The 15802-nt window shown below is 40.0% G+C and overlaps 1 protein-coding gene across 1 annotated transcript in view; it reads right to left on the bottom strand.

Moving 5' to 3' along the window:
* LOC111861741 (muskelin) overlaps positions 1-12806 on the bottom strand; it is a 29058-nt gene extending 16252 nt beyond the window's left edge. The window contains exons 1-6 of the mRNA XM_023846570.2: positions 12689-12806; positions 12367-12436; positions 9867-10009; positions 8160-8358; positions 5456-5648; positions 558-799 (exon numbers count right to left, since the gene is read on the bottom strand). Coding sequence (XP_023702338.1) covers positions 558-799; positions 5456-5648; positions 8160-8358; positions 9867-10009; positions 12367-12436; positions 12689-12774 — 933 coding nt within the window. The 5' untranslated portion in view covers positions 12775-12806. The remainder of the gene's footprint in view (positions 1-557; positions 800-5455; positions 5649-8159; positions 8359-9866; positions 10010-12366; positions 12437-12688) is intronic.
* Between the last annotated feature and the right edge of the window lie 2996 nt (positions 12807-15802).

Here is a 15802-nt window from a genome sequence, read left to right as displayed (position 1 = left end):
GCTTGTTTAGAAGTTGTTAGTTGTTATTTATTGTGTGTGTGTGTGTGTGTGTGTGCGCGCGCGCGCGCGCCAAATAATGTTCTGGATAATGACCTGATGTGAGAACAAAAGGGGCAAAAATGTTCACAATCTAATTATTTAAATTTGCAACTTTTTTGTGTGTTCATACGGTATCCTCTTCTCGTACTTTTCCTGAAATGAGTTCACAACCCCTGCATTAATAGATTCATTCCTCTGGCTTTTCATGACTGTGGGAACATTACATGAACAAAACTGAAACTTAACAGCTTTAGCATATTTCTGTAATTGCATTTCCTCCATTGCAACTAAAATGACTGCACTGCCATGACTCAGTGAGTATGAAAGCATTCTGTCCTTAATACCCCAACCATTAAACACCAACAAAACTTTTACCATCATCCAAACATTTGAATGAAAAGACTGAAAGGCAGAAAAGTTATCAACTTTACACTGCTTAAAGGTGATAACTTTCCAAGTGTAGTTGTAATTATTACTCTTATTGATTTTACCCTGTTCATACAACAAAACTGGCTAACCTCTGCTTCTGTATCCTTGGTGATGAGAGTCCACTTGCGTGTTGGTACATGATACGCCCAAAGGTCACTCAAGTCCTGGTTCCCATCCCAGCCACCAAACAAATATATCATTTCAGTGTATGGATCCATACACATCTGGTGACCTCCTCTCATTCCTGGTTGTATTTCCGAGTCAGATGGCTGAATAGGACGCCATACTGGTCGGTATTCTTGCTGTCCAATATACTGACTGAAGAGACCAACTGGTAAAAGGAAGTTATTTACATATTCCTTTATGATTGTTATGAAATTTTAGGTTCAATAACAAGTAGTTTCTGAATCAGCTGAATAACTATCACATTCTTACTGAAGTGAGTTAGTGAAAACACCTGTCCCTTGGATTGGTAGTTGGGTGGGTCCCAGAGAAAAATTCCTGCATTACCAGAGGACAAAACCCCGGTAATCCAGATCATAGCCAGTCACTGTACCGACAGAGCTACTCTGTTTCACAAAAAATCCTAGATAATGAAAAAATTGTTTAGCTGTCATCAGCAAGATGAGAAATGATACAGCCCCTGTGGCAATGTTTGTTACAATGATAATGCATGGTTAAAGGTTCCCAAACAGCACAGTCATAAATTCATTGATCATTTAGAAAATACAGGAGGATAACCAAACCACTATCTTTCAAAAGTGAACTAAAAGTGACCTCTTTTTAAAATAATTAATTCCAAAAAGCAGAGTCCTTGTAGCGATCATAATAATGGCTCAGCTACTTGACAAATTCCCACCTTTCATGCAAACTGATGATTCATTGCTGTGTTCACAAGTGCCCAGAACCAGTGCGAAGCCTTCATGGTAGTGTGGAACATGAAGTCTCAGGCCAACATTCCTCTGATAACACAACGCTTCAACTTATGGAGAAACATACTGTGACATGATAGAGTGACTACAGATGGGATCTGGATTGATAACTGGATTTATTGGACTCTTTCGACACATAGTGTAACTGCACCTTACAGTTCCTTTGATGTGCACACGCACATACATACACGCGCACGAGTGCACACACACACATTAGTGTCCACAGTCACGTCTTCACTGCCACTGTTTGGAAGTGGCTTCCAACAACGTATGTTTCCCTTCTTCTGGGTTCCCAAACTATCCCCAGATCCTAACCGCAATAGCTCACCACAACTGAACTCCACCAGTTCTTGAATTTACAGCAACTGCTAACTTGTCCTGGATACAACATCTTGGCATGAATCATACAGAAATATCTCTTCCATTATTGTTATATTCCATTGCTGCTGCTTGCAAAGTCATTCTTAGCAGTGGCTGTTGTAGAGTTGCTGCCTAGCAACAGGTCTACATGCCATGTTTATCATGAGTAGCCTACAGGTGTACCTGAGGCCTGTTCTTGTGATATCTGTGATCAGTCTCCCCTTCCTTCTCATGGTGATTACTCTCCAACTGCTCTTGCTGCTCCCCCCTTAAGGCTTCTCATCCCAAGTGGTTCCTTGATAAGGTGCAAGCTGGTCCAGGTTTACAACCATCATCTTCATTCTAGGAGTTTGCTGGATCCTGTACACATTGTTCATCTGCATGACTACCCTGTATGAATCCTACCATGGGGATTGAAACTTGAGTGACTTTCCTTTCATGAGGGTGGGCTGACAGAGGCACACATCATTGCCCTTGTGGCAGCCTGTGCAGTTGACTAGTCTGTTGTAACAAGTTTTCATTCAGTCACTTGTCAGCTTCAGATTTCTGGTGGGCATAGTTACAGATGTGCAGTTGATGCCCCATTATGTGACATGGTGAATGGTGGGTTGTTCTCTGTTGGGGCTGCTCTGAATAGCAGATCAATGGGCAAGTCGAGTTCTGAATCCAGCAGGAAGATAGTCCCTCAAGGTTCTTATAACTCATAAGCCAGGTGAGTGTGGTCAGTGAGCATGTGGAATTCTGGTCTGTAGAGGTACTTACAGAAATGTTCCAGCATCCTTATGATGGCCAGTATTTCCTACTGTGTGATGCAGTAATTTCTCTTGGCCTTATTCAGAATCTTACTGCAGTAGGCTATTAATTTCTCCTGTCTGTCCTGTACCTGTGACAGCATTCTTCCAATCCCAATGTTACTCACGTCTGTGTCAATGAAAAACCTCTGTCTTGGCTGTGAGCACGCAAAAACATGGGCAGTACAGAGGGTTTCCTTTACTGTTTGGAAGGTGGCCTCCACTTCTGGAGTCCACTGGAAGGCTTGCTTTTCCTTCATGAGTTTATCAGCAGTTTCACAATGTTGGCAAAACCAAAAATAAACTGTCTGTAATATGTGCTTCAGCCCAGGAAGCTTCTAATGTTATGTTTATTCTTTGGGGTCGGCCATTGTGGTAAAGCTTTCAGCTTCTCAGGTTCAGTGATTATCATCTCAGGTGACACAATATACCCAAGGTACTGCACTGCCTTCTGAAAGAGTTGGCACTTCCCCAGATTGGCTTTTAGGCATGCTTCTCTGAACCAATGGAACATTCCCTGCAGGTTGAGCAGGTGCTCTTGGAATGTGCGGCCAATCATGATCACGTCCAGGTACATAAGACATGACTCATAAGTGATGTCTCTTCAGAGAGTCTCCATTATTCACTCAGACATACTTGGCGCGTTGCAGAGACTAAAGGGCATGACCATGAACTGCCATAGCCCTTGACCCATCGAGAACACAGTCCTCTCCTTGTCATCAGGATGCAGATCCACCTGCCAATAAGCACTCTTTAGGTCCAGTGGTGAACCATTTGGCTCCAACAAATGTGTCCAGAGCATTATCATTCCGGGGCAGTGGGAAACAGTCTTTCTTTGTGACACTGTTCAGGTTTCTGTAGTCCATGCAAAAGTGCAGGTCCCCATTCTTCTTCCAGACCAGAGTGACAGGTGATGACCAGGAGCTATCCAACTCTTAAATAACCCCACATCATTGCATATCCTTGAGCATCTCACCCACACCTACATCTTTTGCTAAGGGGTGCCTCATCAATGATTGGTGAACTGGTCTTCTCTTGATGTCTGTCCATCTTGGCTTTTATTTCTGCTTGAGTGAACTCTGTCCTGGCATGATGATATCCATCCAGAATACAAAAGTACCTTGAATGACCTCAACCTTCTTAGTACTAGCCTCCATCTTGTCTTAGTTGGTTCTCATTTCTTCTTGAGAGGAATCCATCTTGCCAACATCAGATCCATCATTTGCTCTATTTCTGTAGTATGGCGATATAACAAGCCAATGTGGCCTTTAATCCAATTCCACTTCTGACACCAGTTGTCACCTCATGGAGTGACTATAGAGGGGTTTTGGATTGCTGAATGGATTTATTTGGACTGTTTGATACAGCATGTGACTACAATTTACACTTCGCTATTACACACACACACTAGTGTCCAGAGTCATGTCTTCAGTGCTACTGCTTAGCAGCAGCTTCCAATGGCACATGTGCCCCTTCCTTTGGGTTCTCAAACTGTCCCCAGGTCCTGACAGCAATAACCCACCATAACTGAACCCCAACAGTCCTCGAACTAACTGAAAGTCAAAATCAAAGTTATGTTATAACCAACAGTCAGTCAGCCAGTCTGTCTAGGTGTCAGGAAACCTTCTGAGGTCCAAGACCAGATTTTTATTACTGTTAGACAGTCAGGGGTTTGTTGATGTGGGGCACCCTCTTGATGACAGAACGCATCTGTCATTTACAATTGCTGCTGTCCCCCGCTAGCAGTCATTCTTGGGTTCAAGCCCACAGGACTCATGACCATATTTTACTGCCTCAGATTCGAGACTCCCCCAACCTAGAAGGCCAGGTCCCCATATTTATTACCCCAGGAACAGGGTGTCCCAGTTATAACCCTAGGCACTTGGTTCCCTTTTCATCACCTCATGCTACTCACAGGGCTACAGCAGAGGTATTTGAACCCACCCCCATGAAGGGACTATTTTTCTTTTTTAATTTTCTTAGTGGGGGTGGAGTCCAACTGGGTCCGGTTGGCACGGCGGCCACTGATTGGCCTATTGTACCTACCCCAGGTGATTATGATGATGGAGAATTTGGTGGAATGAAGATTGGTAGGGGAAACTGAAGTACTCAGAGAAAACCCGCCCCAGCACCGCTTTGTCCACCACAAATCCCACTTGACCAGACCACGGGATCGAACCTGGACCACCACGGTGGGAAGCCAGCAACTAACCACTTGAGCTATGGCGCAACCATGCAGGGAGTAACTACAGCTGCTACCTTGTCTGGATTATAACATCTTGGCATGGGCCACAGAGAAAACATCTGTTTCAATATTTGTGTATTCTCCTGTTGCAGTGAAAACATATTTGTTTGAGGAGCTGTTTACACAGCAGTGGCTGTTGTACAGTTGTTTATTTTGCAGTCATTGCCTAGCAATGGGTCTACATGCCACAATATTATTAAAAGGCTCATCAAAAGAGCAGAGGTTAAACCATACGACATGTGTGATGCATGCCCAAAGCATGGCGAAAGAACAGACATAGTTTGTATCAAAATACTGACTTTTACTCTGAATTCTTTAAGGGCTATCACACTACACTGAACTATTACAGAAATCTAAATCATACCTTTATGGTCTGTCCATATATTAAAGAACTTGACTATAAAATCTTAACAAAGTTTTACGAATTGTAGGAATTACAGTTATTTCAGTATAAGCTTGCATTTGCTGTGAATTTAAACTACTTTGTTCTTGAATTATTCAAAATGACTTTTAAGTCCTCTTGAAATGAGTGGTTCTTTTCTTAAGCAGAGTAATTTTTTAAATCCTTCATCATACTGAAATAGCCTATCCATCATCAAATGAAAGCACCACACAAGGCACTGAAACTGAGGCCAGAAAAAAAAATGCACATAACTTACTAGTGACAGAGTGCTCCATGAAGTGTTCTGTGCCCACATAATCTCCTTGGGTGACAAGTATGTCATGCAACCTGCTCAACACTGGGTCTTCCAACTGCACTTGTGTACGTCTCTGCAGTGACTCAAATGCCTCTTGATATTTGTGTTGTCGAAAATGTTTCAGACATAATCTGACTACTTCTTGTTCTCGATACTAAAAAAAGATATGTTAAGCTCAGTCTTTAGGACAACAAATGAACAGTGTCACATATCATTAACTCATAGGTCACCAACATCTGTGGCTGAGAGACAAGTAGGAGAAAATTATAATTCATCAGGAGAGCCCATTCTTCATCCAGGAAAAGGTGGCTCACCCTGTCAATATCACATGTTACAGTTCTATATGAACTGAAATAACATAAACATGTCAAACCCAACCCAAACCTACAGTCACACACATCACATACGTGTATGTATGTTGCTACTGATGGAGATACCTCTTTACCATGTTTGGAAAGCCGGAAATTGTGTTCACTTCCTTCGGTCATGTTTGTAACTCAATTAGTGGTTGTGGATGGTGAAGGATGGCAGCATAGGTCGTGGTGAGGGGACAAAGCAAGCATGCTGGCAACCAAATGGATGGTGAGGATGCACTGCAGTTGGACACAGAAAAATAATCACACGTGTGCACATATGCTCTCCCCCACTCCCCCCTCTATTGACAACAGGAGATGTCTGAATCTACCAAAAGAAATGGATACAAACTGAAACAATTAGAAAACAGCACTGCACATTGCATCCTTGTATCAAGATATTTCCAAAAAACATACTTTGGCAGAGAATCTCACAGAAATACCTAGCATGTAATAAATTAATTTTCTCAGAAGATGTTTGTGAAAAGAGTAAACCATCTGAGGGAGAGATATACATTCAACTCAGACAGGCCTTCAGAGATGTAGTTTTTCCTTACATTTTTAACTACATTCACAAGCCTACCACCTTGCATTGGTCAGATACTAGAGGAAAGATGGAAGTACAATGAGACAGTACATATTTATAGACTCCAAGAAAGAAATGAAGTTCATGTTTAAATCTAAAAGAATAAATAATACTATCTAGCTACAAACAAATGAAAGGCCCCTACCAAAAGCAATAAACAGTACAACAAAATATTACAACACAAGTTGTAAAACATATGGGTATATAAAAGTATAAAAAGTATCGGGAAAAGTTCCGGGAAAATAGATTTATTTCAGATATTGCTAAAATGCCTTAAAATTCTTCAAAATACATCCCTTGTGCAGTGATACACTTTTGCCAACGGCGTTGCCACGACACGAAGGCTCCCTGGTAGGCGGATTCCGGAAGGTCCTTAAGGGTCCACATGCAAGCCTCTTTGATGGCATTCAGGGTCCCATGATGATGCCCTTTGAGGGAGGATTTCACTTTCGGGAACAGGAAAAAGTCTGCTGGTGCCAAGTCGGGACCGTAGGGGGGTTGGGGTACCGTCGCGACGCCGTTTCTTGTCAGGTAGTCGGTCACCTTGGAGCAGGTGTGACTGGGTGCATTGTCGTGATGCAATTTCCAATTTCCGGCGATGGCTGGCCTCACCCGATTGACCCTTCTCTTCATTCTTCTTAGCACTTCCAGGTAAAAAGCTCCATTCACTGTTTGCCCCTCAGGTACAAATTCGTAGTGGACCACCCCCTGGGCGTCGAAGAAAATGATGAGCATGGTTTTCATTCTGGATTTGCTCATTCGCGCCTTTTTTGGACGAGGTGATGCCGAACTGTGCCATTCGGAACTTTGACGCTTTGTTTCCGGGTCGTACTCGAATATCCAACTTTCGTCTTCCGTGATGACGTTGTCCAGAAAGCCGGGGTCTTCCTCAACGCGTTGCAGAAGGTCTTCGCAAGCAGCCACTCGTCTCTGCTTTTGGTCGTCCGTCAAGACCTTCGGGACGAGTTTCGCGCAGACCTTTCGCATCGCCAAATCTTCAGTGATAATGGTGTGCACCGTCATCTTATCAATGCCAACACGATCTGCAATCATGCGCACACTTAACCGACGGTCTGAATTGAGTACGTCACGCACATGTTGCATGTTGTCGTTGGTTCTTGACGTCGACAGCCGTCCACCGCGGGGCTCATCCTCCACATTCTGTCGGCCACTTTTGAAGAGCTTTTGCCACTTAAAAACTGCAGTTTGTGACATGCTTTCATCCTTGAACACTTGGCGAATCATGCCCAACGTCTCCATACCCGATTTCCCCAGTCCAACACAAAACTTAATGGTGTACCTCTGTTCAATCGTTCGCTGCATTCTGCGCTTGCACAGACTCACTCAACAGGGGTCCACTGAAAACACGGCCTGGCCTCTACGAACGCGCTCAGGCGAATGGCGCTTGTTGAAGGTTAGAACCCCACTACCATGCCTGCGCGGTGCAAGCGTGCTGTGATGTACAGTCACATAAGGGAAAGATTTTTCCCGATACTTTTTATACGGACCTTGTATGTATGTATGCACCAACAACCCCTACTGTGGTCCCTCAATATATAGGTTGAAATTATCAGAGTAATTCTGAAAATGAAATATTCAGTCAATGAAACAGAGACATACAACCACATTCACTTTGGACAAAGAACACATATACAGTGTTACTTTGTCTGAAGGGAATATTACCTGGACATTTATAATTAATAGAGTCAAACTTCATGTTACTCACAGCACTGAACCAGTCCATACATGGCTTCACTATATCCCAGTTGTCCACACCTATCAGTTCTACAAACCATATGCTAAAATTAAAGCTGGGACCCCATGATTGCAGAGGCATGATCTTAATGTAACGGCAAGGAAATGGATGGTCTACAATGGTGTGACGCAACTGGAACGTCTCTGCTATGCTATCATTCTTCAGACCACTAGAAAACACAGAAGAGTATATTGAAAGATTTATTATATATCATATTCACATGATAAATACATATCAGAAAGGTCTACCTCTAAGTGAACACAAATATCACACTAGAAATATTCTGAATGCCACACTAAGACACAACTTTATACAAATTCCATTTAGTAAATAGTGCAGAAAGATAGGTGTAGTCTGGTCGGTAAATGGGTTTAAAGTCCATTCTAATGGTTACTGTGACTGTAAACATATTAGATGAAAAAGAAAAAAGACAAAGCTATCTATGTAATAGGCTTTGGAGGCCTATAGGGTTGTGAGTCAACAAGGCTCCCATATTTTCTAAAAAACTGGTTTACAGATAGAGGTGAAGTTGTCAGCCTCATGCGCCGGCCACCCTTTGTCCTCAGGAAGATCCATTGTACTCATTTCTGTTAGAGGCTAAGTTTACCCCTCAGCCACAGTGTGGCTGGAAGTATTAGGTCAATTGAAAAATCAAATAGCCTCATTGAGAATTGAACCTGCAACCTTCTGGCTTGTAGCATAGTGCCTCAATCAACTACAATATTGCATGCCCTCTTACTTAGTAGTTGGTCTGACTGTGCTGGTTTAATTTTTAATACAATACGACTTTTGTATTAAGACTGAAAAATAACCTAATCTACTTGTTGGTTCTAGCATTTTCCTTCACACAAGTTGCAGTAGTTTTACCACCAAGACTCAACTGTTTACTTGATCCATTGGTTGAAAGTCATTTTATGTACAACGGTTATTTGTGATTGTCAATGTAGTAAACAAATAAACCACAGACTTGGATCTCGTTAACTTACTAATGGATATGAAGTAAAATTGATTGCAGTGGTTTGCACAACCGTTTACTTGAAAAATAAAGTTAAGATATCTAAACATAGTTTTGGCAACTGCATTTCCTCCACCACAGATCTAATTATCATATTGTCATGACTTGGTCTTTCTTAGAAGGTTATGACATTCTGTTCACATTTAATAGTTACACCATTATTTCATCACCAGGGCCTCATTCTTCAAAATGGAGTGCACCACATTAAAATGAGACTGGCATTAAAGTTGGAATGGTTTTCAGTAATGCACCCTACTTCTTACAATCATAATTTTAAGATGATACTTGATGAAAAGGTGGGTGAGATGACAGCATAAACCTCTGAGAAGCTTATATTATGGACTCATCATGAGTATAAATAATCAATACAATGAATCTATTAGATGTTTCAATCCACATGACTTGGCTAGAAGAGAAAACTGAACACAGAACTTCAAGTTTCTAGGTTTGCTGGCACTACTATGGCTTTACTGTGCTAAATTATTGCCAGTCATTATTCCACATTTACTACCTGAGGAATCATTTATATACTCATAATCATAGTCCCTAAAACTCACATATGAATCTGATTCTCAAAGGGCACTCTAAAATACTGTCATACTGAAGAAAGATGGCATACTGCATTTGTTGCCAGTTTAGAACTGCATACATGAAAACCTTACCTTTCCAATAATTCAATCATATTGCCATCTTGAAGCCCACCAAATACTTTGAACTTCCTAAGATTACATACATGTGTTTTCTCATATTTTCCAAACGTGATGGACTCAACTATGGAATGCTTCTGTAGTTTTAATGTTAGGTACTGAAAATAAAACAAATTATTTATCAGAATTTAGCTCACCACATTAGTTACACGTAATTCAACACTATATACTTGTAAATCATCTTAAATAAATCCACAAGATGTGGCCTTTTGTGGTCTTCCTCAGTTCCTCCCAGGACAATGACAGGATAATGACTTGAAATAGGCCATAACTGCTCCCTTCCACATTCTTTGTAATTCGTATCTTCCTATCATCTGATGCTCTCTAGTCTGAGATGCTGACAGTGTTGTTAAAAAAAACATATATAAAACACTTCACAACTGTTACTTTAGCCATCTGTCATAGCACACCACAATATATTCAATGAATGACTTAAGGTTTCTGGGATAGGAAAGTCAGTATACCAACTGGTTGCAGGCAGGGTAGCTGAGGGGTTGGAGTCCAAGTCCTAGTAGAGGCAAGATTATTCTCCTCTCTATGTCATCCAGACCAGCACTCGGGCCCACCCAGCCTCCTACCCAATGGGTACTGGGGGCTCTTTCCCTGGGGGGAGGGGTGAGAAAGCAGCCATGGCGTGAAGCTGACCACTCACCTCTAACTAATGCAGAAGTCAATAATACATCCACTCCCTTGTATGTCTTCATGGTGAAGTGCTTAATTAGTTAAGCTAGGGGACTTTGCCTTACTGAGTTAAGGTTTGCAAGTACACTTGACAGCTCTGTTTACTTCCAACTGTCTATACAATATATAAAACAAACCATGTCCTGATGGCATTCCTACAAGAGGCTCTATATGATGTACCCCTCCCTTGTGCACAACATTATTCAAACTGGTGCTCTCTAGTACAAAAATTCCATTTTGCAGTGATGTACCAAGCAGGTTATATAAGTAGTAATGCATGTCATTAACATTTGGAAGACAACCAGTTCAAATTTCAATTAGTGATCAGCCACCATAACTGACATTTTCTCCATTTAGGTGAATTACAAAATAATATTTCAAATCACTTCAAACTACATTTTCCTCCACAAACCACCTTCTTATCAGTTACTATACAAAGCTACATAACTTCTATGGCTGATACTATACGGTGATGATGAAGACGATATAGAGAAATATACTGATTTTTCTGTAATCTGCTATGGTTGCACAAGCTGCATATAAAGAAAACTGATACCTAGGATCTATTTCTTACTACAACAATAAGTGTTTTACAATGGAAACATTTATTTATAGACACTGTATTACACCTGGACTATTTAATGCATTTTAAACAGTGCATATGACAGCTAAATTGCAGGGGCAGTATCATACTATTATTTATTTTTTCTTTTATTGTTAGTGGGGTGGGACTAAGTCTCTTGCACTGCAGCCACTTCTGGCCTATTGTACCAGCCCCAGATGATAGGTGAGGGTGATTGTGGAGCAATTGGTGGAATGAAGATTGGCAGGGGAAACCGAAGTACTTGGAGAAAACCTGCCCCAGCACCACAAATCCCTCTTGACCTGACCAGGGATCGAACCCAGGCCGCCATGGTGGGAAGCCAGCGACTAACCACTTGAGCTATGGTGCAGCCCAGTAACATACTAACTATTCATCACTCAGCGAATGACTGTAAGCCACGATCATGGGAAGAGAGACATAAAAAGGACAATAAAAAAGAGTTAAAGAATGGGATAGTTTTGTAACTTCTTCCATGTACTCAAGAAACTTAGATTCTTGGAAACTGACACCACCTGATCTGCAAAATTACATATACAATGACAAACAAATCAGATTGTCTCTGCATGGTACTGCCAGGGCACTGGCAAAAGACTGGGCATTATAATCTCTGCAAAAGGAGCGAACGTCCTTGGGGACAGACAATGCTCTCATGTTCAAGATAACTGAAGAAAATGTGGTTACTTCTGCATGTTGTTCCCTTCCTTCATGTCTGACAATAACTATGCAAATATGGGAAATAAGGAAGTTTCTACCATAGTTTTTAAGCATATGTTAAGGTGCAGTTCTCCTCATCCAGTCACCCTACCTTTAGACTCACTGATATGCACATCTTAGAAAAAGGACAGAGAGAGCAAGAAGGTAGAGTTTATATTTCACATTTGTATTTATTCTATGATGCTGTCAGTATCTCTGACTATATTGTATCAAAAGTGAATTAGTCCACAACTGGAAATGTAAACAATAAACTCCCCAGAACCAAGAACGCATAAAACAAATAGAAAACTTCCTCTGAATCATACTGTCAGAACTGATATGTCAATTGACACAGTCCACCATTCCTTCATTCTGTGAGCATACAGTTAAATTGTATGTCTTCACTCACTTTACCTCCCCACCGATATATTTCGATAAACAGTACTGTTTCTAATTTTAAACCTATAATATTCAAACCTGTGGCGGATTATTTGTATCAGAAGACCATCGAGATGACTGATCATTTGACTTGTCTTCCTGGATGTTCCTGAAAATGTGAAGGCACTTTTAATACATGTTAATCAAACTGCAACTTTCACTCTATTGTATTATAAAGTAAAAATATTTTTAATGATAAGTACATGCAAGTCATATATATTCCTAGGGGAACAGAAATTTGCATAGGTGTGTCCTATGACATGATAAACGAACGTTTCACATTGCCTAAAGGGGTAATATTCCATATATTAATAAACTGCTTGAAAACAGTATAACTGAGGCATTCTACGTATTCACTTACTCAGGTACATATGTGGACGAAAAGCTAGAACATTTATGTATAGTGTATTCTAATTTCTTCACAACATCTTGTTTAAAGGCCGCCATGTTTTGAGAAATGACGGTCGCTGGTAGGCACAGATCAGATGGCACGGATCCATTTGGTGGGTTTGTTGCATACATTGGCAGTGTAAATTCAGAGCCTAGACTCATTGAGCTACATAGTGGAATTGTACTGAAGTATGTGAAATGCAAGGTTCATCGTTACCATATCAGGCGCGTTCATGCGAGAGGTAACCGAAGATAATTGATGAACTCTTGAGTCTCGTAAATAACGAAGTAAGGAAAATGCAGTTATAATTATCAATACTATTCGTATTCCTGGTTTCAGAAAGCTTTCCATTCGACGCTTGATTTACAGTCTGAAACGAAAATTCCGTACCTGAGGCTGGATAAACAGGGCTCGTGGAGCTCAGTATTGGAATTGAAATAAAAGTTACACGTAAACCAAGGTCAACACCGTCAACGCATTAACGAAGGTTTTTGACGAACTCCAAGTCTCGTAAATAACGAAGGAAAATACAATTATAATTATCAACGCCATTGTTATTCCTCGTTCTAGAAACAATTTCAGAATATACTTGATTTATAGATGGAATGACCCCTGTCCACTAAACAAGCAATATCGAAGAATATCTGCCCTGTGCCGAATAACCTCCATTTAAAATTTTTATCACTTAAGTGTTCAAATACAAAGAAACTTTGAATATAAAGGGAGCTTCACTACATTGCATTTAATCTGCCAGTATAAGTATTTGATGAGGACAGTACACAAACATTCCCCCGCCCACTCTAGGCCCGGAACAAAAGTATTTGTTTATATAACACAAATGTGAAGGGTTGTAATCTGTCACTTTAATCTCAATAGTAGCGCCAAAAAACTTTTTTGTTGTAGGTGGTTGTGGTAAGGAAAGCAACACTGAACATTCTACATTTTGACGTACTGAGGTACAGGCACAGGGTTCCTATGTTTAGACAGTTTTTAAAACCCAAGATTTTTCCTATGAGGCATAATGGCAAAAAATTGTGCATGCACACACAAAACCAAAAGCCAGTCACTGGTTACAGCTGATCAGCTGATTAAAAGAAACAAAAATTTTAAATATACAGACACACAAACAAGATTTATGAAGTACATTGTACTGAAAAAGGAAGCAAACAGTTAATTTAAATGCTGACAGAGTGCTACAATCCACACAGAAGGTATGTATATTTAATTATATTGCAGTGATTTATTTATTACATGTCAAAAATGTCCAGATACCGGGGTACATTTAACATAAAATAGCTGGGGCTCATACATGTTAAATACGTCAGACATTTGACACAGTGCAAGAAACATTCTTCTTTTGATGAAATGTTGTTACAAATGACCTAATTCATATCATATCTTTTGGGTTATGACACCATGCAGACTAGTGGTGGGTATCAACATTCTGAAGAAACCATGTTTTCATATCCCATGTGAGTATGATTTACATAAATACTCTCTTCCACTCTGCAGCCTTGAACGCCTAGACCTTGTGTGTATGAGTTACAGCCAGGATCATCATCAAATGAATTGGTAGCAGTGTCAGTGTAGTATGTATCAGGATCTTCTCACATAAGTTAGGTCATGTGGTCTTGACCTTACTATCATCTAGACCGAACTGCTACAACATAGCAACATCAACACAGGCAGCAGCCTGTACACATATCATCATAAGAAAATCTAATATACATCACTCCAAATTAACAACCTGTTGGGTGACACACACATATAGAATAATGAGCATAAGCTCTACAAGACAATAGTAAGGTCAAGACCACATGACCTAACTTATGTGAGAAGATCCGAATACACAGGTGCCCCACACTATAGTCACTTCTACACCAGAAAATCATGTCAACACATAGAGGTCATAAAGTTTTAAAGAGATTTATCGCAAAATACTTCATTTCAATTTTAGTAACTTTTAATTTGTTTTAATCTTTAGTCTCTAATTTTTAAATTTTATTATCTGAGTATTTAAAAATTTTAACTGACAGGCTCAATTTATTCATTTAAAAACATTCAAGGGCACAGTAAGGATCCTTATTGAAGAATGAGATTCAATTTGTTAGATGCAGTTCAACTGAGTCTGGTATCACTGTATGCCTGATGATGACCCAGTATGAGTCGAAACATGTTGTGTCAATAACAACATATGTTGATACGATAGTGTCTACCTTGTTTTAAATACAGAATATTGTTGTGTAGACTGCATACTTTTGTATACATTTTGTGTACCTTGTTTATGACACACAACAGGATGCATGCTATTAAGATGGCTACAGCACATCATATTTCTGAATTTCTGAACTGCCAGTTCATAGTCAACTGACTTCCTCAACCATTAACAGACTTCACTCCAAATGACTGGCACCTCAACCACTAAACATGATTAACCCTCCTGGGGACAACAAACACCTCAGACCTGCTTCAGCTCTACTGAGCATCTTGTACTTCCTCACATTAAGCCCTGTCTGTCTTGCATTAGTCCCTCAAATAATAATTGTCTTCACCTGCTGTATTTCCTTCTACAGTAGATCATTATGCCTTATACTAAACTTCATTGGATACTATTAACTGCCACTATACACCATCAATCATCTGGGGCCTATCTTTGCAACATCACAGAAGTGCCTCTCGAAACAAATACTGGTTGTTGTAGATTTTGAAAAGCCATATTATACCATTTATTCTTATATGCTCCTACACTATTATTATTATTATTATTATTATTATTCGGAGCCAGGAATGTTCTACCCAAACAAATTTTAAATATAGTATAACTGTTAGTATTTTTATTAAATATTTATGTTTCATTCCATATCAGCTATTTGTTTACTTATACTTTTACTTTTATTCATTATTATTTCTTCTCAGTACTTACTTGTAATTTGTATGTGACTTTATTAAGTTTGTCTAGAATGTAATTCATTCTTCTGCACTGTGCTGTGTCTGTAATTGGCCTTGCAGCTGTTGACTCGGCACATTAATAATTAAGAATTGAATTGAATTATTTTTATTAATTTCGTTATTATTATTATTATT

The sequence above is a fragment of the Cryptotermes secundus genome, unplaced genomic scaffold (genome assembly GCF_002891405.2).
Source record: "Cryptotermes secundus unplaced genomic scaffold, Csec_1.0 scaffold309, whole genome shotgun sequence".
NCBI classification, from domain to species: Eukaryota; Metazoa; Arthropoda; class Insecta; order Blattodea; family Kalotermitidae; genus Cryptotermes; species Cryptotermes secundus.
The sequence above is the reverse complement of the archived record's forward strand: the minus strand, read 5'-3'. Positions and strand labels throughout refer to the sequence as shown.